The sequence below is a fragment of the Gobio gobio genome, assembly GCF_949357685.1.
Source record: "Gobio gobio genome assembly, chromosome: 13".
NCBI lineage: Eukaryota > Metazoa > Chordata > Actinopteri > Cypriniformes > Gobionidae > Gobio > Gobio gobio.
The window spans coordinates 11,577,686-11,603,970 of record NC_137106.1 but is presented as its reverse complement, the minus strand read 5'-3'; the positions used below and the strand labels follow the sequence as shown (position 1 = coordinate 11,603,970).

The 26,285-nt window shown below is 40.4% G+C and overlaps 1 protein-coding gene across 1 annotated transcript in view; it reads right to left on the bottom strand.

Moving 5' to 3' along the window:
- Positions 1-26,285, bottom strand: part of tmem63c (transmembrane protein 63C) — a gene marked incomplete at its 3' end in the record, with an annotated part of 95,398 nt that overhangs the window by 19,242 nt on the left and 49,871 nt on the right. Inside the window, exons 6-17 of the mRNA XM_079832642.1 lie at positions 19,827-19,969; positions 16,775-16,826; positions 16,562-16,670; positions 14,267-14,340; positions 14,036-14,116; positions 13,310-13,430; positions 12,978-13,111; positions 8,333-8,455; positions 5,845-5,998; positions 5,594-5,700; positions 1,266-1,352; positions 49-114 (exon numbers count right to left, since the gene is read on the bottom strand). Coding sequence (XP_079688768.1) covers positions 49-114; positions 1,266-1,352; positions 5,594-5,700; positions 5,845-5,998; positions 8,333-8,455; positions 12,978-13,111; positions 13,310-13,430; positions 14,036-14,116; positions 14,267-14,340; positions 16,562-16,670; positions 16,775-16,826; positions 19,827-19,969 — 1,251 coding nt within the window. The remainder of the gene's footprint in view (positions 1-48; positions 115-1,265; positions 1,353-5,593; positions 5,701-5,844; positions 5,999-8,332; positions 8,456-12,977; positions 13,112-13,309; positions 13,431-14,035; positions 14,117-14,266; positions 14,341-16,561; positions 16,671-16,774; positions 16,827-19,826; positions 19,970-26,285) is intronic.

Here is a 26,285-nt window from a genome sequence, read left to right as displayed (position 1 = left end):
CATGTTCTAAATAAATGAACCATCATTTAGGGAACAGTAAGAACTTACTGGAACTTTACATCTGTTTCATCCAGGAAGTGGATGTCAAAAAGCCACCTGAAGAACAAATCCAAGCTGGCGAGCAGACAAGAGTATATATAACACTGAACATTATTTGGACACTTTAAACAGTTAAAGTCTCAACCTTTTGTTCAATTCCTTTTAACCAACTGGTCTAAAGCTGATTCTTAGTGGATGTATGACATCCGTTTACCCTTAAAGTGTCCTAGTAGAGTAACCACAGGTGTAATTTATCACATTAAAGGGATAGTTCACCCAAAAATGAAAGTTCTGTAATTTATTCCTCACCCTCATGTCGTTCCAAACCCGCAAGACTGTTGTTCATCTTCGGAACACAAATGAAGATATTTTTTATGAAATCAAACAGCTATATAATTAACACTTTCAAGGCCCAGAAAGGCAGTAAAGACATCATTACACTAATCCATGTGACGCCAGTGGTTTAACCTCAATTTTATGAAGCGATGGGAGTGCTTTGTTTTCGCAAAAAAACATAATATACCACTTTATTTACAAAATATGAATCTCCTATGCGCGATCACGCAACAACGTCTGCTCTTGATTCAACACATCACACTTGTCGTGGTACACTCTTGAACGCGTGTTGGAGATGAAAATTTTGAAAATAAAGCGGTAAATTATGTTTTTTTTTGCGCAAACAAAGCACTCGGGTTGCTTATAAAATAGAGGTTAAACCACTGTAGTCCACTGGAGCACTTTGAAATGTCATGAGGGTGAGTAATTAATGACAGAATTTTCATTTTTGGGTGAACTAACCCTTTAATCATGAATATGATCCAACCACTACTGTAAGTGTCCAGATAGATAGTCTATATTTATTGTTTTATGCTGTGAGTTAAAACCCATGCTTGCTATGAATTAAAGTATTTAAAAACGTTTTGAGTTGAAAGTCATTCTGATAATTTTGTGGGGCTCAAAATTAAAACATGTTTAGGTGGCGTAACTGTCTGGGGATTGTGAAAAGGAAAATAGCCTTATTAAATTCTTCACAAAAAAAAAAAAAAAATGCTGGCATAAGTAGGACATCCTTATTTATCACTGTCATTGACCCACATACATGTATATAGTACTGTATATAAAGGAACATTTGAGACAAAACGACAGCCAAAACAAGTTTGTGAAACTGCTTTTATCAGCATGTTTTTATACATATAATTATCGTAGGAAGTTTATAGGATGTTTACCTGGATAGACCCAGTGATGGTAGAATGATAACCATGAAGACAAGCAGTAAAAAGCATTTGTGCATAGTGACCTGATTCTCACCGGACCTGAGAGAGACACACAGCACAAGAAGATTCAACTGATTACAACTCAACCAAACAATTACAAGAAATCTATTTAAGTCATCATGAAATCAAAACTGACAATTCTTATATGTTTCATGGAAAATTGCAGTATTCCAAATGATATATCTTTTTAATTAATGTGCCCTAGTAATCTTTAATCAAAAAAACTTCTCCCTCTTGTAGTGACATCTCTTCTCTGATGGTGTGTTTCCTGAGGTGAGGGCGGGGCAACCTGTCACTCACATGAGGTCGACCAATAGAAAACCACAACCATCCAATCAATTCCAGATGGACAAAATCAAGTCCTGCCCTACATTTTTTCTTGTTCGAGAAGCCATTTCACATGTATATGTCACAACTTCTATTTCATCTCCAAATAATAATAATAAATAAAATAGATTTCCATATTTTTACATGATTTTCTATTCCATTCTTTTAATTTTCCCACCAGTTCCTCTACTAGACAGATTGTTTGTGGTTAAAGTCCACATAAAACCACGCATGCAGCCCAATCCTAGCAGCCAATATGTGACGTATTTCAAATAAAAAATGCGAATTATTTATGTAAATACTCAGTTCTGATTTCATGTGGAATGTATTTTAGACATTGAAGTGTTTCCACTGTAAACACAGCAGGTGCACAACAGTTTTGCTGTAGGTATTGCAGTAGCACAATACAGAATGTTTGATCCACATGAACTATAATGTGACTGTGAAAGACGCCGCCAGTCTGCATATGATTATTCCCATGTTGTGATCACTATGACAACAAGCCTGGAGAGGCAAGCAGAGAGTGCAAGAGAGAGGGACACCATGTAAACGTGCTGTGCATGGGTGGGTGGGAGACTGAGACTGGGTTGGGGGATGTTCTGCAGTTATGCAATATGTTTGTGCGCTGATATGAACATGTTTATGCAATAGATTTAAGCTGCGTTGCAAATACAACTACCAACAGTGCAAACTTACCCTTGTCATTGGGACAACACCATATTTTTGTAACCATCATATGTGTGTATGAATATGTGTATGATTGTGGTGTGTACAAGTTGATTAAAGGGATACTTCACCCTAAAATACGCTCATGTCATTCCAAACCAAACCTGTATGACTTACATTCTACTGTGGAACACAAAAGAAGATATTTTGAGAAACCAACATTCTTCAAAATATGTAAAAGAAGAAAGAATGTCATACATGGAATGATACGAGTGTGTAATGTAATGTAATGTGTATGTGTGAGGAATGTTGGGACAATATCAGGAGGTGGGGGGAGGGAGGATGACTTCAGCCTAAATTGCTTCATGAATTTATTAGTCATGTGTATAATATTTATAGTTATGAATCAAGCAACATTTTTTATATCCTAATAAAGGAAAATCCCATTCTTACTACTTTAATGTAATTAATAATATATTCGTTCTCTTAACTCTCTGGTGCTGTTCGGTAATTTTTGGCATAGAAATGTTACATTTTGTTTTTTTAGAATTTTTTACTTCATCTGAATGGTCCGAAAAGTTTTTGGCACTTGCTATGTGAACACACAAAAAAATTATAGACATGGTTCGAAAAGGTTAAATGGTCCTGAAAAAAAAAATAGTCACACTTGTACTGTTCACGGTCAAAAATGACCGCATTGGAAATTAATGGGAAGCAAATTTCATCTAGTGGAAAATTTTGGTACCTCGCCCCAAACAAAACCATACTGAAAGTTCATATTTTGAGATATCAACCTCAATTTTAGAATACAACTTGTTTAGATGCATGATTTACATTTTCTCATAGTTTTAGAGTAAAACTGAAAACTGTTTTAGAAAATATATTTCATATAAAATATATTTTTTTTGTTTAGCATTTTCATAATAAACTTAAACTTCTATCTATATATTAAAACCCCAAATCAGAAAAAGTTGGGACAGTATGGAAAACGCAAAAAAAAAAAAAAAGTGATTTCTAAATTTCCTTTGACTTGTATTTCATTGCAGACAATATGAACACAAAATATTTAATGTTTTGTCTGGTCAACTTCATGTCATTTGTAAATATGCATGCTTTCCTGTCATTCAGACCTGCAACACATTTCAAAAAAAGTTGGGACAGTAAAGCATTTACCACTTTGTAATGTTGCCATTCCTTTTCACAACACTTAAAAGACGTTTAGGGACTCAAGACACCAAGTGATGAAGTGTTTCAGGTGTAATTTTGTCCCATTCTTCCTGCAAACAAGTCTTAAGGTGGGCAACAGTACGGGCTCTTCGTTGTCGCATTTTGCGCTTCAAAATTCTCTATTGGAGACAGGTCGGGACTGCAGGCAGGCCAGTCAAGTACCCGTACCCTCTTCCTCCGCAGCCCGGACTTTGTAATGTGTGCAGAATGTGGTTTTGCATTGTCTTGCTGAAATATGCATGGACATCCCTGGAAAAGATGTCTTCTTGAAGGCAGCATATTATGCTCCAAAATCTCTATGTACTTTTCAGCATTAATGGTGCCTTCACAGAAGTGCAAGTTACCTTTGCCAAGGGCACTGACACAACCCCATACCATGACAGACCCTGGCTTTTGGACTTGTTGCTGGTAACAGTCTGGATGATCCTTTTCTTCTTTGGTCAGGAGCACACGGCGTCCATTCCTCCCAAAAATACCTCAAATACTGATTCATCTGACCACAGTACACGTTTCCACTGTGTGATGGTCCATCCCAGATGCTTCCGAGCCCAGAGAAGTCGACGGCACTTCTGGACACTGTTAACATAGGGCTTCCTTTTGGCACAGTACAGTTTTAACTGGCATTTGTGGATGTAACTACGTATTGTGGTACTTGACAAAGGTTTGCCAAAGTAGTCCTGAGCCCATGTGGTGATATCGCTTATAGATGAATGACGATTCTTGATGCAGTGCCGCCTGAGGGATCGGAGATCACGGTTGTTCAGCTTAGGCTTGCGCCCTTGTCCTTTACACACTAAAATGCCTCCAGATTCCTTGAATCTTTTAATTATGTTATGCACTGTTGAATGTGAAATATCCAAATCTCTTCCTATCTTTCTTTGAGGAACATTGTTTTTAAACATTTCAACATTTCATTTCAACATTTGGCAAACTGGCGATCCTCGGCCCATCTTTCCTCCTAAAGGATTAGACCTTTCTTGGATGCTGCTTTTGTACCAAATCATAATTACAATCACCTGTTGACATCACCTGTTTCAAATCACATCATTATTTAACCATTTTACCTCATTACTAGCTCTAAATTGCTCCTGTCCCAACTTTTTTTGAAATGTGTTGCAGGTCTGAATGACAGGAAAAGATGCATATTTACAAATGACATGAAGTTGACCAGACAAAACATGAAATATTTTGTGTTCATATTGTCTGCAATGAAATACAAGTCAAAGTAAATTTAGAAATCACTTCTTTTTTTTATTTGCGTTTTCCATTCTGTCCCAACTTTTTCTAATTTGGGGTTGTAAAAAATGCATTACATTTATCAAAGTGATTAAAGTAAAGACATTTACAACGTTAAAAATAAATGTAATGGCTGCAAGAAATTCATCTTTGTCGTCACAGGAATAAATTACATAAAAAAAAAAATAAAAAAAAAAAAAAAAAAATTATATATATATATATATATATATATATATATATATATATATATATATATATATATATATATATATATATATATATATATATATATATATATATATATATATATATATATATATATATATATATATATATATATATATATATATATATATATATATAAATCACGTTAGCAATAATCTGCCAAGTGTCTTTTTTAAAAAGAGACCAAACTGTCTGTGCTGCAAAAACATCCAAGAATTATGACAGTTTAAATTGGAAATTTATTTTTAAGGTCTATGCTCAAAAAGTGATTAACAGGTAATAAATGGTTTATAACATTCCATGAATATTATTTACTCAAGCTATGCCTTTGTTTTGAATAAGCGACCTCTAGTGGTGAAATATTACATATTGTGCCTTTAACATCAAACAGGGAACATATTAGTAACTAACTGAGGTAATACGTATTTATTTAATTAAATAATTGTGTTAATAAAACAATCTTAGTTTTAATTATATTTACAAATGTAATCAGTGCAAATCATTGTAATATACACTAGAGTAAAAAGACCACCCTGCCATAGCTTTCTCATATTTACACACAGACAGTTTAAAGTCAGACGGTGGAAATGGCATCATACCTGGTCCAGTGGTACTCAAAGAAAGATGAATAGTACACAATGAAGGGCAGGAGAATGGAAAAGGCCCACAGGAGCAGGGTGGGGAAGAACTGGGTAATTACTGGGTTCTAGACAGTAGAAGACAGTAAAAGATCAAATTCAAAACATCCAACTTCCGAAAACAACACAAAAAGCACTTTCAGTTTTATTTTACATACTAATGTGGCGTAATACAGCCGTACGGTTATAAAACTTCTTTGATGGTCACTGACCCTTAAGCTCTCAACTGGCCGAGTGACGTTGAACTTGTCCATAGTGTTTACGATGATAGCAGGGGTTGTGAGAAAGAAGAGCAAGAGGAAGAGCATGATGTTGAGCAGGACGCAGCGGAGCCACCAGCGAGAACCGCACACTGACAGATTTTCCCTGGATGAACACAGGCACCAATCAACACGACAAGGTCTTAACAACAGTTACAGGACAGAGTGTATGTGCTCGCCAAGAAAAAGTGGGATGTTCAGCTGCTGTTACGTACATGGGAAGGTTTTTGCTGGAAAACACAGCCTAAGCTGGCTAGCTGGTCACCCAGACTGACCAAGCTGGTTTAGCTAGTGGTCTTCCAGCTCAAAAGTGCCCAAAACCTTTTTAAAACCAGCATAAGTGCCCTAAACCCCTCTGAAATACATTTAGGCCAGTTAAAGCTTTGTTGTTTTTTTAAACAGGATATTTTATGGGAAAGTCTACACTTTATACTCTTGACCCTGTAAAGTCTGATATAAAAAAAATTATAGTCCACATTTTATACACACACACACACACACACACACACACACACACACACACACACACACACACACACACACACACACACACACACACACACACACACATGTTGGGTTTTCATGTTTTATGGGGACTTTCCATAGGCGTAATGGTTTTTATACTGTACATACCGTATATTCTATCCCCCTACACTGCCCCTGCCCCTAAACCTAACCCTCACAGGAGACATTCTGCAATTTTACATTTTCAAAAAACATCACTTAGTCTGATTTATAAGATGTTTTCCTCATGGGGACCTAAAAATGTCCCCACAAGGATGAGGATTTCGGATATTGCTATCTTTGTGGGGACATTTTGTCCCCATAACGTGATGATTACCAGTCCACACATACACACACACACACACACACACACACACACACACACACACACACACACACACACACACACACACACACACACACACACACACACACACACACACACACCTCCATATTGTCTTATATCATACTGTATGAGCCATAAAAGCCTGGTGTATTAAATATGATACTCAAAAAAACGCACACACTTTTTGTATTTTGTATTCTCTCTCTCTCAAATTTTTTTTTTATATATATAGTGTTATAATATATAGTGTTTTTTCAGCAAATTGATCTAATTTGATATAATTTAGAGGCCTTAGAGTGGGCTTTAAAGGGTTAAAAGGGATGTTCACAAAAAAAAGAAATTTCTGACATTATGAAGGTTCATTTTGTTCCACACCTTCATGACTTTATTTCCTCTGCAGAACACAAACAACATTTTGAAAACTGTTTCTGTCCATGTCAAGAAAGTCAAAAGGGTTCGAAAACAACACGGAACCTCATTTACTTTCATTGTATGGACATTAAAAAAAAAATGTTGGTTACACTTTATTTTACAGAACATGTACTTACAGTGTAGTTACCCAAGAAAGTACTGGTAATATAAGGTAACTGCATGGGTTAAAGTTAGGTTTAGGGATATGTTTAGGGTTAGTACCTAGTTATAACCCAATTATTGTAATTGCTATAATAAGTACATAGTACTTATGCGGAACAGGACTGTAAAATAAAACACTCACACTCTTTTTTGATTTCCGTAAACTAAACTTAATTTACTGTGTTTTCTCAGTTGATTTGTTTAATGTATTTAAATCGACAAAAAAAAAAGTTCTCTCATTTGGGAAGTAAGTAAAACCGAAAAAGCCCATGCAAAAAAAGGAACACAATATATTGTTTACAGTGCAGAATTGAAAGACATGTAAGTAAAAGTAGTGCACGTGAAAGGAATAAAAATGCGAATGAGGTTTACAAATACCTTTCGAAAGTAATCGTTTCCACTGTATAATTTTCCAAAACTGCAAAACCATTTACTCTATAAATGCAGTGCTACAAAACATTGAACTCATGGGCTAGCCTACACTGAACTGGAAAGCAGTCACACTTCAATAAATTGTTTTAATAAGAAGCAAACATGCTACAACATTAGAGCTTATATCCATAAAAAAAGTCTTGAATTCAGACAAACACACACACACACACATGCACACACACGTCCAGTCAAGCAGAAAGACGGGCTGACACTGCTCCCCCCCCACACACACACCCACACACACTAACACTCACTCAATATATGATTCTCAACACATATTATGTAAGAGATATAATGGCTTTCACAGTGACTGTCTAGGCACACACTCAGATTGAGACTTAATTAATCCAATTTCATCTCTCAAATCCGAGTGTAATGGCCTGGAACAAAGCATGTCATGAAAAATATATATGACTCCAACTTCGCAGATCACAGTTATCTTAACTGTATACTAAAAAACGTTAAATAAAACATCACATATAACATTGTAAATCTGGATCATTTCATAAAAGCATGTGCTCATTGCGGTAATTCCTATACTTTTTTCTATTTCAAGATATAGATGTGGCTATTGAGTCGACTTACCAGATGATGTCATTAGGGGCAGGGGCATAAGAAATGCCCCACTGATGGGAGCGCACCACTGTGGTTATGCTGGACTGCTGGGGTCTGTGGCCGCAACGAGCTCGGCTGTAGTCTTTCACAATACTGGAGAAACATAAGCACAGAGGCTTTAAACAATAAGGCATGAGAGAACATGTGTATATATTTTGCTAATGTAATCTACTCAGTAGTGTACCAAATTACTACATTGTGGTTTTTAACATACAGTAATGACCAATCAGAAGCCAGGACCAGAACTTAGTGTTGTATAAACTTATATATAGAGCTTTTTACTGTAGTACACTAAATAAAAGCTGTCAAAAGTTGCAAAAGTTTGGTAAGAAAGCGCTTGATGAAAGAGTTTCTTTTGGCAAGGGACAATATTACTAATGAGCACGGGATCTAATATCTACTATAAATCTAAAATTCAGACAGTATATTTCTCAAAATTAAACTTATAAAAAATTCTTATAGAAATAACTGATTTCATGTCATACCATACAGTACCAAACTGCCCATAATTTCAGTTTGTGAGTTTTTTAATTATTAGATGAAAAGCTAATAATTACAGTAATTAAATGCAAAAAATGTTTTAAACTAAAACAAATAATTTTTAAATAAAATCAATCAAAATAAAACTTTTATTAATATTAATTGAAAAAATGAAAATATTTAGTTTGTTAGGATTTTATTTGTATACACTCTCAGAAAAAAAAGCTGGTACTAAGGTACTAACATGCACTCTTTAGGGGTAAAGTACAGTGCTCAAGAGAGCTCAGTGTACTGCAACTGAAGAAAACACATGCAAACAGAAAAAACACCAGCAAATTAAGAAAACATCTTCATCAGTTTGACAATACATCTGCTGCAAATACTCCCAATGTAACTAAATACATAAACGGCTGCAAATTCTTACAGCACAACCAAATACAGAAGTGCAACCACAACGTAACCAAAAACAGAAATGCGCTACAAATACTCACAACGCAACCAAAAACAGAAATGCGCAACAAATACTCACAACGCAACCAAAATCAGAAACGTGCTGCAAATACTCACAACGCAACGAAAAACAGAAACGTGCTGCAAATACTCACAATGCAACCAAAAACACAAACATGCTACAAATACTCACAACGCAACCAAAATCAGAAACATGCTGCAAATACTCACAACGCAACCAAAAACAGAAACGCGCTGCAAATACTCACAACGCAACCAAAAACAGAAACGCGCTGCAAATACTCACAATGCAACAAAAAACAGAAACGCGCTACAAATACTCACAACGCAACCAAAAACAGAAACGCGCTGCAAATACTCACAATGCAACCAAAAACAGAAACGCGTTGCAAATACTCACAACGCAGCCAAAAACAGAAACGCGTTGCAAATACTCACAATGCAACCAAAAACAGAAACGCGCTGCAAATACTCACAACGCAACCAAAAACAGAAACGAGCTGCAAATACTCACAACGCAACCAAAAACAGAAACGCGCTGCAAATACTCACAACGCAACCAAAAACAGAAACGCGCTGCAAATACTCACAGCGCAACCAAAAACAGAAACGCGCTGCAAATACTCACAACGCAACCAAAAACAGAAACGCGCTGCAAATACTCACAACGCAACCAAAAACAGAAACGCGCTGCAAATACTCACAACGCAACCAAAAACAGAAACGCGCTGCAAATACTCACAACACAACCAAAAACAGAAACGCGCTGCAAATACTCACAATGCAACCAAAAACAGAAACGCGCTACAAATACTCACAATGCAACCAAAAACAGAAATGCGCTGCAAATACTCACAATGCAACCAAAAACAGAAACGCGTTGCAAATACTCACAACGCAACCAAAAACAGAAATGCGTTGCAAATACTCACAACGCAACCAAAAAAAGAAATGCGCTGCAAATACTCACAACGCAACCAAAAACAGAAACGTGCTGCAAATACTCACAATGCAACCAAAAACAGAAACGCGCTGCAAATACTCACAACGCAACCAAAAACAGAAACGCGCTGCAAATACTCACAACACAACCAAAAACAGAAACGCGCTGCAAATACTCACAATGCAACCAAAAACAGAAACGCGCTACAAATACTCACAATGCAACCAAAAACAGAAATGCGCTGCAAATACTCACAATGCAACCAAAAACAGAAACGCGTTGCAAATACTCACAACGCAACCAAAAACAGAAATGCGTTGCAAATACTCACAACGCAACCAAAAAAAGAAATGCGCTGCAAATACTCACAACGCAACCAAAAACAGAAACGTGCTGCAAATACTCACAATGCAACCAAAAACAGAAACGTGCTGCAAATACTCACAATGCAACCAAAAACAGAAACGTGTTGCAAATACTCACAACGCAACCAAAAACAGAAACGCGCTGCAAATACTCACAATGCAACCAAAAACAGAAACGCGCCTGCAAATACTCACAATGCAACCAAAAACAGAAACGCGCAGCAAATACTCACAATGCAACCAAAAACAGAAACGCGTTGCAAATACTCACAATGCAACCAAAAACAGAAACGCGTTGCAAATACTCACAACGCAGCCAAAAACAGAAACGCGTTGCAAATACTCACAATGCAACCAAAAACAGAAACGCGCTGCAAATACTCACAACGCAACCAAAAACAGAAACGAGCTGCAAATACTCACAACGCAACCAAAAACAGAAACGCGCTGCAAATACTCACAACGCAACCAAAAACAGAAACGCGCTGCAAATACTCACAACGCAACCAAAAACAGAAACGCGCTGCAAATACTCACAACGCAACCAAAAACAGAAACGCGCTGCAAATACTCACAACGCAACCAAAAACAGAAACGCGCTGCAAATACTCACAACGCAACCAAAAACAGAAACGCGCTGCAAATACTCACAACACAACCAAAAACAGAAACGCGCTGCAAATACTCACAATGCAACCAAAAACAGAAACGCGCTACAAATACTCACAATGCAACCAAAAACAGAAATGCGCTGCAAATACTCACAATGCAACCAAAAACAGAAACGCGTTGCAAATACTCACAACGCAACCAAAAACAGAAATGCGTTGCAAATACTCACAACGCAACCAAAAAAAGAAATGCGCTGCAAATACTCACAACGCAACCAAAAACAGAAACGTGCTGCAAATACTCACAATGCAACCAAAAACAGAAACGCGCTGCAAATACTCACAACGCAACCAAAAACAGAAACGCGCTGCAAATACTCACAACACAACCAAAAACAGAAACGCGCTGCAAATACTCACAATGCAACCAAAAACAGAAACGCGCTACAAATACTCACAATGCAACCAAAAACAGAAATGCGCTGCAAATACTCACAATGCAACCAAAAACAGAAACGCGTTGCAAATACTCACAACGCAACCAAAAACAGAAATGCGTTGCAAATACTCACAACGCAACCAAAAAAAGAAATGCGCTGCAAATACTCACAACGCAACCAAAAACAGAAACGTGCTGCAAATACTCACAATGCAACCAAAAACAGAAACGTGCTGCAAATACTCACAATGCAACCAAAAACAGAAACGTGTTGCAAATACTCACAACGCAACCAAAAACAGAAACGCGCTGCAAATACTCACAATGCAACCAAAAACAGAAACGCGCCTGCAAATACTCACAATGCAACCAAAAACAGAAACGCGCAGCAAATACTCACAATGCAACCAAAAACAGAAACGCGTTGCAAATACTCACAACGCAACCAAAAACAGAAACGTGCTGCACATACTCACAACGCAACCAAAAACAGAAACGCGCTGCAAATACTCACAAGGTGTTTCACAAGGTGATGATGTTTTCTTAATTTGCAGGTGATTTTTCTATTTGCATGTGTTTTCTTCAGTTGCAGCACATTGAGCTTTGTACTATTTGCAGTGTGTTTATGTATTTGGTTGCATTGTGAGTATTTGCAGTGCGTTTCAGTTTTTTTTTTTTTAGTGTTGTGAGTATTGCAGCACATGTCAAACTGATAAAAACTTTTTCTTAATTTGCTGGTGTTTTTTCTATTTGCATGTGTTTTCTTCAGTTGAAGTGTGTTGAGCTCTCTTGGTCATCGTAGTAATGGGTACAAAGGTGTACCTTTTAAAAGAGTACTGCTCCAGCGACAGTTTTTGTACCTTTTTTTCTGAGAGTGTGCCTGCATGTCATCACTATTATATGTTATACATGTTATATTATATGCTCTATAACATTTGACTACATTATTACATAATGCGTATCAAGTCATTAGAAGTTAGAATGTTAAAATTAGTTAGTGTGACAGTTAGTGTGGTTTTAGTTATGTATGTTTCATACTGTATATGTTCCACATGGACCTCTGGACAATGGAGCTGTATGACACTAAAAGCTCTATATAAGACAGATTAATAATCGCAGGAAATCAAATACATTGTTTCTGATAGCTAGAGTCTAGTGGTTCAGCTGTCAGCAGACCTGCTTCATGTTGATAAAATACCTTTTAAATAAAAATACTTTTACATTCTTAAATCTAGGTATTCATTACAGGATATCTTGGCGGATGATACTGATTCTCAATAACCAGCCATTTACCACGAACACTTACACTGCAGTCATCCTCTCATCTCTGAAGGTAATAAAGGCAATGCCCAGCCTCTTCATAGAGATCCGGTTCTTCTCTGCATTAAACTCATCTGTCAGTTTTTCCTCCAGCTCACTGTAGTACTGTTCTGCATCCACCTGATGAGAGGACAATGACAAGACATGAGAAGAAAAGTATTAGATCTCTTCACTGAGCAGTTCATGACTGTCAGTTGGTGTATGGTGGTCTCCAGTGGCCAACATGAGGAGGTGCAGTACCAGCCACATATGTATACAGCCTGTACATGTATAAATATATCCATTCTGACAACTATAACATGTGTGAGGGAGATTTACCTGTTCAAAGCCACATATATCACAGCAGAAGAAATGTGCACAGGGGTGGGTCTTTATCATGATCCTGCCTTCCTTCTGAGCTTTGGTTGTGAAGTAAAGCCTTCCTTTCATTGCTTTTCGCCTGTACAGGATACAGTTTTAAGGCATGTTCACAGCAAGAACGATAACTATAGAGTCCACACCAACTCATGATATAATTCTGTTTATTCTAAATTGTCTGCTGCTTTAAATGCTCAAGCTCTTTAAAGTCTGACTGGCTGCAATTGCTTTTTTTATCATTCATCAGCTGTAAAAAATCTGCCTGAAAGTGACTGCAACAATAGACCCTTTTCACAATTCCGGGTTTCTCAGAGCGGAAGTCATCATAGTTGGGTTAAATATGATAGCTGTGAATGAGAGAACACGTTAAATATTTTTTGTGTGCCCATTTGCTAAAACAGCATAAGAAAAACGCCACAGTAGTGATTCCACAACTTTCAAAAAGTGTGAGATTGACAAAAAACGTTGCAGGATTTACGATACTGATGACCGCTAAAACGTGTCATTACAGTCTGTGTAAAGGGTGATGTAAACTCTGCTAATCTTTTATATTTAGAATTTTTTTTAACTATATATTTACCGTTATCATTATAGCTATTCTCATCCTTAGTGTGAAATATGGTTTAATATGCAAAATATGCAAGACTCAGCTTTTTGACATTCGGGAGATGTGTGAATGCAAATGACCTTTCTGAGTCCAGCTTCATTAGTTTTTGTACGTCAAAGCAGAACCGGATGTCTGTGACGGTGCAGCTGGGGTAGGCTTCACTGTTTGGAGATAGAAGGGACATTGGCTTTTACGCAAGTGAAAAAAGAATGCCCTCAGTTGTGTTGACATTTAATCTCCGATATGCTGAAGTATGGAGATTAAGCAACAGTTGCAAATCTGTGGATAACGGATTTGTGCTCTTCACTCACTGCAGGTGTTTGGTGATCAGGCCGGGATCAGAGATTTCTCGGGGAATTGACGTTATCATTAGAGTTCTGGCCACCTGCAATAATAATAAAAAGTGTGAGCTAGAAGTGCATTTCATGAAGCAAATACTGGTGCTTGCAGGATTTTTGTTGTTGTTGTAGAAACATGATCAATTATGCCTTCTAATGAATCCTCATCACATGTATTATCTGAATGGTATAATGGCGATTAACATACGTGTACAATAAACAGTTTAAAACGTCCAGATGGTATAATCAAACATATCTTGTGGAGCGCTCTCAGGGAATTTATTTGTCATTTTAACTGTTGGAAACGGAGCGTAAACGTTTCTTATCCTGTTGCGCCCTCTATAGGCCATGATCAGCGACTAGTCGTCGTCAAGCTTAAAATGTCATGGCAGGAAAGTTGACTAGTCTGTGGAACCTAATCCCATGATTAATTAATACGCCAAAGAACGTTTTACTAATTCCTTCCCTCGTCTTAAAGGGATAGTTCACCCAAAAATTTAATTAGCCCATAATTTACCCACCCTCAAGTCATCCTAGGTGTATATGACATTCTTCTTTCAGACGAATAAAATCGGAGTTATATTACAAAAGTCCAGGCTAATACAAGCATTAGAATTGGATTAATAGTCGCTCTGTTTTTGAAGTCCATAAAAAGTGCATCTGCCCGTCAAATAACTGCTCCACGCGGCTCTGGGGTGTTAATAAAGGCCTTCTGAAGCGAATCGATCCGTTTGTGTAAGAAAAATATCCATATTTAAAACTTTATAAAGTAAACTTTTGGCCGACCACCTTCCCTGTTCAATTTATGGAAAAATTGTTGAAAGCTCCCCTGCCGATCGAAAGACTAACGCGACCAGGTTGGCTCGTCATGACGTCACGTACGCATCTTGAGTTTCACTTTCAACATTCAACACTTTTCCACGGAAGGCGGTCGGACGAAAGTTTATTTGATAAAGTTTTAAATATGGATATTTTTCTTACACAAACGGATCGATTCGCTTCAGAAGGCCTTTATTAACACCCCAGAGCCGCGTGGAGCAGTTATTTGACGGGCAGATGCACTTTTTTTGGACTTCAAAAACAACTATAATTCCAATTCTAATGCTTGGATTAGCCTGGACTTTTGTAATATAACTCTTATATAATAATATATAAGATTTTATTCGTCTGAAAGAAGAATGTCATATACACCTAGGATGACTCGAGGGTGAGTAAATTATGGGCTAATTTTCATTTTTGGGTGAACTATCCCTTTAAGTAAATTGCATGCACAATATAATTACTTGTTCCCTCGGTTTACTAAATTGTGGCTACATTGTATTATTTAAAAATGAGGGAACGAATTAGTTCAATGTAGACACAATTTACCAAAAGGAGGGGATGAATTAATAAATCATGGGAACTAATTCTTTCATTAAATGGCCACGATTTAACTAAAATGAGAGAAAAACAATCTTAATTCGTGGCCACAATTTACATATATTTTTGGTCTGAATGTCATGTGCGGGTCTCCGTAAAATAGTGTCCAGGCATGATGATTTATAGAGAATCTAATGAAAATAACTCTGAAGGCATTGCTGAAATAAGTATGGAGGCGGGGAAATGCTTAACTGTCGCAAAAATAATGTCATGATGCCAAAATTCCTAATGTACATATAAATAGGCTTCCAGCAAAATATAACAGAATTTGAAAAGAAAATCTAAACAAAATGTATTTAATAATTATTTATTAATAATAACATTAATCTTTAAAGGTGCAATGTGTACATTTTAGCGGCATCTAGTGGTGAGGTTGTGAATTGCAACCGCCCAGCGCCCACCCCTCCCTTTCGAAGCACATGGAGAAGCTACGGTGGCCGACACAGGACAAAGATGTTGTCGTCTGAGACCGTAGAGAGTAGCTAGCGCTCTGTAGAGCAGTTTGTCCGTTTAGGGCTACTGTAGAAACATGGTGGCGCAAAATGGGGACTTCGCTGTAAGGGGAACCGCGGTGCATGTAGATAGAAATGACTCATTCTAAGGTAATAAAAACATAACGGTTCATTATGTAAGGTCTTTATACACCATTGAAAACATAGTTGTGTATATTATATTGCATTTCTGTCAATAGATCCTCATAAATATTACACACTGCACCTTTAAATTTAAGAGGAACTAAGGACGTTTTGGGTTTTTTTGAGATTCACTGGCTCGCCTTGCAAGCACTGTAAAACGCAGCGGCACTTATGGAACAGAAATGAAGTGTAATAACACGCTTGCACACAATACCTTCTCATCCTCTTTGTATTTCAGTTGCGAGGAGTGATGGACCATGCACAGTACGGTGATCACAAAGTACAGCAGAGCAAAGATACTGTGCAACCACAGAAAAGTGTTCCTAAAGAAAGAAGAAGAGAGTTTTTAAGATCATAAATATGTACTGTAGACACACAACAAGGTAATGCTTCCCAGGAGTACATCCATCACAATAAACAAGCTTACTGTGCAGGGACATTAACCACTGTTGTTCGGCCGAAATTCTGTGGACTATCTCCTGAAAAGAATAGGAATAAAAAAGTTGTGTTAACATTTCATGCTTTTCTCACATACCAGTGTCAAAAATAAAACTCTGTAAGTAATTTGAGGCCTGTGAATGTGGAATTAAAAACCTCTCTAGACCCAAATCATTATGCTTTGGGTTTGGTTGCTAGGACAAATTTGTGAATGTGCTGGTTTATTTCACGAATACAGTGTCAATTTGTTGCATAGAGATGACAGTCAGCATCAAAACCCCCACCCTATTCTAACCAGCCGGCCCCGAAGCTGCACCACAGGCTGGTCTACCACACATCCACATTTAACGCTTTTAGAAGGCCACAGTAAACTTCTGCCACCGAGGTTGCATGAAAAGATTATTGCAGGTCTGAGAACAACAAGAGGTAAAGCTGGTGGCTTTTCACAATGTTCTTTTTGTGGCGTGGACAGTCAAGGCCTTTCCCATATTTAACTTGGCCCTTCTAACCCTCTATCGTGCCACCCAACCATCTTCAAACACTGTAGGGTGGTCTGAATTATGCTTTCACACATGTCCACTAATAGAGGGTTAAGACGAAGCTCTTCTACATCTTCTAGAGTTTTCCCAGGCCTGTCCTAAAGTCATTCATCGGCAGGCCCACACGGAATCTGTATCCACAGATTTACACAAAGTTTTATGATTTTTTTTTTTTTTACATTTTCCCAGTTCCCTCCAAATCATTACAGAAAATGTACATTACTGTTCAAAAGTTTGAGATTTTAAGTTTAAGAGTCTACATTTATTTGTTTTTTAACACAGTTGAAAATTTGAGAAACAGTATTACAATTTTAAATAACTGATCTCTATTTTAATATATTTTAAAATGTAATGTATTCCTGTGATGGCAAAACTAAATGTTCAGCATCATTACTCCAGTCTTCAGTGTCACATGATCCTTCAGAAATCATTTTGATATGCTGATTTGCTGCTCAAAGAATTTTTTTTATTATTATTATCAATGTTAAAAACAGTTGTACTGATTCATATTTTTGGGTACACTGGATTTAAGGATTCTTTGATGAATAGAAAGAACAGCCCTTATTCGAAATATAAATCTGCTGTGACATTAAAAATGTTTTAAAACTGTCACTTTTGATCAATTTAATGCATAAAGGTATTTTTCAAAAATCACTTACCCCAAACTTCTGAACAGTAGTGCACACACACACACACACACACACACACACACACACACACACACACACACACACACACACACACACACACACACACACACACACACACACACACACACACACACACACACACACACACACACACACACACACACACACACACACACACACACACACACACACACACACACACACACACACACACACACACACACACACACACTCAGCAAAAGCTGTTTTTTTAGAAGAATATGGGTAACCAAACAGTTGATGGACCCCATTGACTTAAAAAAAAAAAAAACGACTATGGAAGTCAATGGGGACCATCAACTGTTTGGTTACTTCCAAATATCTTCCTTTGTTTTCAGCAGAAGAAAGAAATTCATACAGGTTTGGAACAAGTTGAGAGTGAGTAGAAGATGAGTAGATGATTTTCATTTTTGGGTGAACTATCCCTTTAATATTTAATGGTGCAGTATGTAATATTGACAGTTATTGGTTGAAATGTAGCCTAGAAATCTAGATGCACCCTAGCGGCAGCAAATCTAATTTGCAGCCAGAGTAGTCTAGCAACTCTCCGTTGGCTTCAATCCAATCACATCGTGTATAGAGTCGGTGGGCGGGCTCAACATAATGACAGCAGAATTGCGGCGGTTCCGCGTGCTACTCGTAAACAAAGAAGCTGGCGAACAGCGGTCTTTCGAATCAGCTTTGGCCGCGACTCTGGAAGACTTGGAGTTAAGCTTTTCTTTGAGGAAAGAACAAAGAACGGCACTGAAGTCATGCTGAAGAAAGGAAGATGTGTTCGGAGTTTTGCTGACCGGATACGGCGAAAGTTTAATCTATCAACTAACTCCGCTTCACCTTTGTTACTCTGGTTGGTTGTAGCGCTATCCTATTGCGTGCAGAGGGAATTTGAAAGACAACCGTTTATCCCGCCCCTCGGATTGAGCCCTGCCAATGGTGAGTTCCCAGACCCAACATCTTAATGTGGTTCTGGCTTGTCAGGCTAGTTGAAATGGGTACTGTGGTCGAAATTCAAAATATTGGAGAGAGTTGTTTCTCCCACCTCGTCCTTTTCAGACTCGACACTCACGTGGGTTGCCAGATTGAGAAAATGCAACAGGAGCGAGCGCAATTGACAATGAAAGCAGAGGAGACTGAGTTGATTTATTCATATTTTAATATGCTCTAATATTTGAGATGGATGCCGAGGCTTTTAAGTCGGGTAGAATCTGAGATTTCTGACCCAGTTTGTTTGCTGGCTTTCATGACTGTAATACGCAGTTTTCTGCCAACTGGCAACCTGGGGTGTCAAAATACTATTGGGAGCATGCGGTATCGCACAGACCAAAACTAATATATAAACAGACATTCTGACACGGGACGCACATTTCAGAGTAGAATAACCGGCTGTAGCATTGTGTTTCAGAGAAACAAGTATGTGAACGAGTACGTGAACAAGTATGTGGTATTATTAAGCTTTAGTATGGCGAAAAAATGACATACAACGTACAAAACAAAATGCTATTTTTCTTTTAGAATGTACTTTAGATCAATTTCAGAGCATGCCATCATGCATTTAAGAGTCATTTCAGGTCATCTGGAAAGAAACCCTAACACTAACAATCTGTCAAAACTAATTCATGAGATTATTCTAAAGAGTCTTTTTTAGGCGCATACACACTGATGAATTAAGATGTAATGTTGGTGTAATGCTTTTTTCAAGTATACTGCCTTTTCCTGGATACCAAACGTGTTGTGTCTGTTGTCATGAATCCTTTATGGCTGAGCACTACTAGAACAAATAGTAACCAAGCATTTGAGGATCTGGTGGAGGTACCGAGGAGGTTCCCGGAGAGGTTGATGGGTAAGATGATGGTGAGCGACAGCAAACACACCACCGTCATGAGCAGGATGATGTGGCGCTGGAAAGACAGATATGTGATCGCATCAATGCCACATTTACTGCGGATCTCCTCATCCCTGCGGGAAAAGAATAGGGACATTAATAAACATAGCATTTTTTTCATAACACGTTCAATATGAGGGTCAACGACATTATGACAACAACATTTTTTAATTCCATCCATTAATTTATTCAACAATACATTAAAATGCACTTACAACGACATACATTCAGTTTTATATCTTCTGAATTTAAAATTATTTTGAAATCTTTTTTTTATACAAAAAGTGAAAATATAAAGTAAAAATTTTTTTTTTTTTAACTGTCAACTGTTCTAATAATGAAGACAACAGTTGGGAAATTAAGAAAGAAAACATTATTAAAGGCTTTGGCAGAATCTTCTGTTATTGTGGATCAACTAACATGCAGGAACATTCCAAAAAACAAAAAATGATATTAGGACCGCTACAAATTCTTATGATTATTTATTGCCACGGTCAATAAATCTCTCATAATTTCAGATAATTTGATATTTTTAAGTTGAGATAATTTTGTAAAATGAAACGCACATATCCAAAAACACACATATATCTATAATGGGACGCTTGCTCTTTTATCACATATTTTAGTTATCATCATATATTAGGTATCATTCGACAGCTTAAACACTCAAAATTCATCCTGTGAAAGCCATTTTGAAATCAGATATTGCATCACCATGGAAACATTTTTAGCGGGCTCCTCCCCCTAGTGGGCGGTGTCATGTTTCATATTATAAAATTTATTTAAACTATTTTATAATCAAAAATGTTTCTAATCTTGACAAACATATCAATGGAAAGGTCTGAGACTCAAGGTTGCATATTTGGTGACTGTTTTGTGATAGAAGTGATTTTGTGACAGAAATTTATTAATTTCAATGGAATGTGACCGGTGGCTATTTTTGGTATAGCGCTTAAACAAGACCTCATAGGAACTTTAATGTTTGGGATGTCAACTTCAAATTTGGAACGCAACTTTTGGTTTTGATTTTATAGCAATTTTAGAGTGGAAATTATTTCGTAAAATTATATATATATTATATATATATATATATATATATATATATATATATATATATATATATATATATATATATATATATATATATATATATATATATATATATATATATATATATATATATATATATATATATATATATATATATAAAAGTTTAGTACATTACATTTGCTTGCAGTATACTTAAACTTCTAAACTTTTTTACACTTTTATATTTTGAAGTGCTTTAATCTGCTGAGTGTCATTTAAAAAGAGACCAACTTTAGGTCTGTATTTTAAAGCATTAATAAATTACAACCATTTAATTTCATTTTCAAATGCATTTTTACATCTATGCTTTAGGGGGTTAATAATTCATGATATTTGTAAATAATAATAATAATAATAATAATGTGTTCACTTACATGTATTGAAAGGAAAATATGTGATCACTTTTTCCTTTATGGTTATTCATTAAATTGAAAATTATACTGCTGATCAAAAGTTTGAGGTCAGTAAGAATTTTTTTTTAAAGAAAACAATACTTTTATTCAACAAGGATGCATTACTGTCAAATGTGACAGTAAAGACTTTATATAACATTTCTATTTCAAATAAATTAAAGAATGCTGTTTTTTAATTGTTCTATCCATCAACGAAAAATGGAGCCGCACAACTTTGCAACATTGATAATAATAATAGTTTCATGAGCAGCAAATCATCATATTAGTATGATTTCTGAAGGATCATGTGACACTGAAGACTGGAGTAATGATGCTGAAATCACAGGAATAAATTACATTTGAAAATGTATTAAAATAGAAAACGTCTCGGTTACGTATGGTAACCCTCGTTCCCTGAAGGAGGGAACGGAGACGTACGTCGGACGTACCGACGAATTGGAATCCCCTATGGAAAACGCCATAGTTACTACCACTTCCAGCGCCCAGCGATGAGCCCCACGGACCCCGATCTGATGCGGGCGGGTAGGTTCACGCAGGGAGAGTCCAAGCTGCTGTTCCGCAAGACCCATTCAGCTGACTGTATTGGATAACGCTGGGAAAGCGTGCCTGTGAGGGCAGCTGCGGAAGCCACATCATGCCCAGAGGGAGTTAACATGTGGAGAATACACGTATGGGCTGGCCGTGGGCAGCACAACATACGGAAGTCCCAGGGGTGGCCCCGGAACAATTAGGAGGGAGACAACACGTACCTGGGACGGCAGAGGAACTCTGCCGAGGGAAAGACACGGGCTCGCCGTAGGGAGCCGTACCGTGGAAGAATACACATATGGGACCGCCGTGGGGGTCACTACATACGGAACCCAGCCTAACACAAGTTCCACCAATGCATACGAGTGTTAGACCTGGCGTCGAACGCTCCGCCACGTCCGACTGCCGCGGGTTGCGGAGGACTCAACAGGGTTCGCCGTTCCGGGGAACTCGACTGGAGCAGAATAAGCGCACGCATCCGTCTACCATAGGGGAGGGAATGGCGCAGCAAGCCGACACTAGAACAGGCATTTCGGTGTTACTGACTATGGGAAGTGAGCACACAGGAAGATACCGGCTCTACACGGAGGCTATAGAATCTAGCGAACGTGTTCGGTGTCGCCCAGCCCGCAGCTCTACAAATATCTGTCAGCGAGGCGCCACGAGCCAGCGCCCAGGAAGAGGCAACACCCCTAGTGGAGTGGGCTCTTAACCCGAGCGGGCAGGGCACGTCTTGGGACTGATAAGCCAAGACGATGGCATCCACTATCCAGTGGGCCATCCTCTGCTTGGAGACAGCCTTTCCCTTCTGCTGTCCTCCGTAACAGACGAAGAGCTGCTCTGAGGTCCTGAAGCTTTGCGTTCTGTCCACGTAAGTCCGGAGAGCACGGACGGGACAGAGAAAAGCTAGGGCTGGGTCTGCCTCCTCCGAAGGCAGCGCTTGCAGGCTCACCACTTGGTCCCGGAAGGGAGTAGCGGGAACCTTGGGCACGTATCCAGGCCGGGGTCTCATGATCACATGAGAGTTACCGGGCCCGAATTCCAGGCACGATTCGTCGACCGAAAATTCCTGCAGGTCCCCTACCCTCTTGATGGAGGCCAACGCAATCAGGAGTATAGTCTTTAACGACAGGATTTTCAACTCAGCTGACTGCAGAGGCTCAAAGGGTTCTCTCTGTAGTGCAGTAAGCACCAGAGCTAAGTCCAAAGAGGGTATAGAGGGAGGACGAGGCGGATTTAATCTCCTCGCTCCCCTAAGGAACCTGACGATCAGATCGTGCTTACCTAGAGATTTCCCATCTACGAGCTCATGATTAGCGGCGATAGCGGCGACATAGACCTTGAGGGTGGAGGGAGACAGCCTTCGCTCCAACCCATCCTGTAGAAAGGTAAGCACAGATGCGATCGAGGGGTCTTCGGGGGTCTTCTCGGCGAGAAGAGCACCAATCGACGAACAGGTTCCACTTCAACGCATAGAGGCGCCTCGTAGAGGGGGCTCTAGCGGAAGTGATGGTGTCAACTACCGCTTGCGGTAGGTCACCTAGAACCTCCGCGTCCAGTCCAGGGACCAGACATGGAGTTTCCAGAGGTCTGGACGCGGGTGCCATAGGGTGCCCCGTCTCTGAGTCAGGAGGTCCTGCCTCAGAGGAATGGGCCAGGGAGGTGCTGTCGCAAGGAGCACTAGTTCCAGGAACCAAGTCCGGTTGGGCCAATACGGAGCGACCAACAGGACCTGCTCCTCGTCCTCCCTGACTTTGCACAGTGTCTGCGCAAGAAGGCTCACTGGGGGAAACGCATACTTGCGTTCTTCCCGGGGCCAGCTGTGGGCCAGGGCATCCGACCCGAGGGTCCCCTCGGTCAAGGAATAAAACCACTGACAGTGGGTCGTCTCTGGGGAGGCAAACAGGTCTACCTGTGCGGCCCCGAAACGACTCCAGATTAGCTGGACCGCCTGGGGATGGAGTCGCCAGTCTCCCGGAAGTACCTGCTGACGTGACAGCTCGTCGGCCGCACGATTGAGCAGGCCCGGAATGTGAATAGCACGAAGCGACCTCAGATGCTTCTGACTCCATAAGAGGAGATGGCGGGCGAGTTGCGACATGCGACGGGAGCGTAGACCACCCTGTTTGTTGATGTACGCTACGGCCGCAGTGTTGTCCGTCCGGACCAGAACGTGCTTGCCTCTGAGCGGCACTTTGAAGCGGCTGAGTGCAAGACGAACTGCTAACAACTCGAGGCAATTGATATGCCATTGCAGCTGAGGCCCCGTCCACAGGCCCGAAGCTGCAAGCCCGTTGTACGTGGCACCCCAACCCGTGGATGAGGCATCCGTGGAGACAACCGAGTGCCTGGACACTTGTTCTAGGGGGACTCCCGCCCGGAGAAACAAAGGGTCCGACCACAGGCCGAAGGTTTGGCGGCACCTCGGAGTCACTTGGACGCAGAGGGAACCGCTGTGCCACGCCCATCTCGGGACTCGATCGTGTAGCCAGCGTTGAAGCGGTCTCATGTGAAGCAATCCGAGCGGCGTTACTGCAGCTGCGGATGCCATATGCCCCAGGAGCCTCTGAAAATGTTTCAGTGGAACCGCTGTCCTGCCTTTGAACGAATTCAGGCAGTTCAACACCGACTGGACACGCTCCTCGGTGAGGTGCGCAGTCATGGCGACCGAGTCTATCTCCATACCGAGAAAAGAGATCCTCTGCGTGGGGCAGAGTTTGCTCTTCTCCCAGTTGACCCGAAGTCCCAACTGGCTGAGGTGACTGAGCACCTTGTCCCTGTGTTCGCACAACTGCCCTCGCGACTGGGCAAGAATCAGCCAGTCGTCGAGGTAGTTGAGGATGCGAACACCATGCTCTCTCATGGGAGCAATGGCCGCCTCCGCAACCTTCGTAAAGACGCGGGGCGAGAGGGACAGGCCGAAGGGTAAGACGCGGTACTGACATGCCCGTCCCTCGAACGCGAAGCGCAGAAAGGGCCGGTCGAGGGGAAACGAGAATGAAAGTACGCGTCCTTCAGGTCGATCGCTGCAAACCAATCTTGGGGACGGACGCACCTGAAGATGTGCTACTGCGTTAGCATTCTGAACGGCAGCCTGTGAAGGGACCGGTTCAAGAATCGCAGGTCCAAGACCGGCCATAACCCGCCGCCTTTCTTGGGTACAATGAAGTACGGGCTGTAGAACCCGGACCTCATATCGGCTGGAGGGACCGGCTCCATCGCGTCCTTCGCCAGTAGGACTGCGATCTCCGCCCGGAGCACGGGGGCGCTCTCCTTCGCTACTGGGAAGTGAACGCCCCCAAACTTAGGGGGACGCCTGGCGAACTGAATCGCATAGCCGAGTCTGATGGTACGGCCCCGAGACGGGCTGGGAAGCTCTAGCCAGGCTTCCAGACACCAAGCAAGGGGATTAACCACAGACGTACCCGCAACGGGGCAGCGACGCGGAATGCAGGGATCCGACTCGGACGGCATGGAGCGGCCCGAAGTGGGATCTGAGTGTGCTGTGCAACACTTACCTGTGTCCGCGGAGGGGGCGTGCGAGTGTGGGGAGGCCGCTTGAGTGCGTTCCCACAGCCGGCGCCCCCTGCTGGCGAAGGGAGAGGCGTCTGAGGGTGGCGAGGCATGGGAGCGCCGACCACCGCCAAGCGCGCTCCCAAATGAAGGAGGGGCTGAGCGTGGCAAGGCTTTGTGGCACTGCCACCCCACCGATGAGGGTAGTGAGAGAGAGGAAAACTTTATACAGATTATGGCCCTATTGGTGTTCCATATTTTGGCACCAATAGTTCCACAATGCCAAAGCCTTCCAATGCACATCCGAAAAAAGGCAAGGGGCAGGCAAGGCGATTTACGCGTTGCACTATGCCTCAGCCATCCGGGAAAGCATGGCTGTCAAGTATGAATCTGATTCAGCACGAGCGCCCACTATTACGGTGGGAATCTCAGCATCATCTTCATTTTCAACACATAACAGCCCTCTCTCCGATGCAGCGATTGACATCTGTCCTCTGCTAGAGCCCCAAATGAAATGCTAGGTCCCCTTTCAAGGACCAGCAATCCCATCTGTAAGCTACCAGCAGACACGTGAGACAGTGGGCGTGGCCGTGAGACGGCACACGGCGCGCTGATCACTCAAGCCCCTATGAAAAAGGCAAGATGAACAGCGCGCCGACGTGGCCATGCTCTCGTGAGAGAGCATAGACCACCCACGAACACAGTCTCAACATGCTTGCGATGCGATAGAGGAGTGAGGGGCCCACAGAGATGTACGCGGCGGGGAAGCCTCACTGTAATCCTCAGGCCACCCAGGCTTATCAGCCAAAATAGTCCCCCCTCTGGTGCACCAGAAAAGAGACTAGAT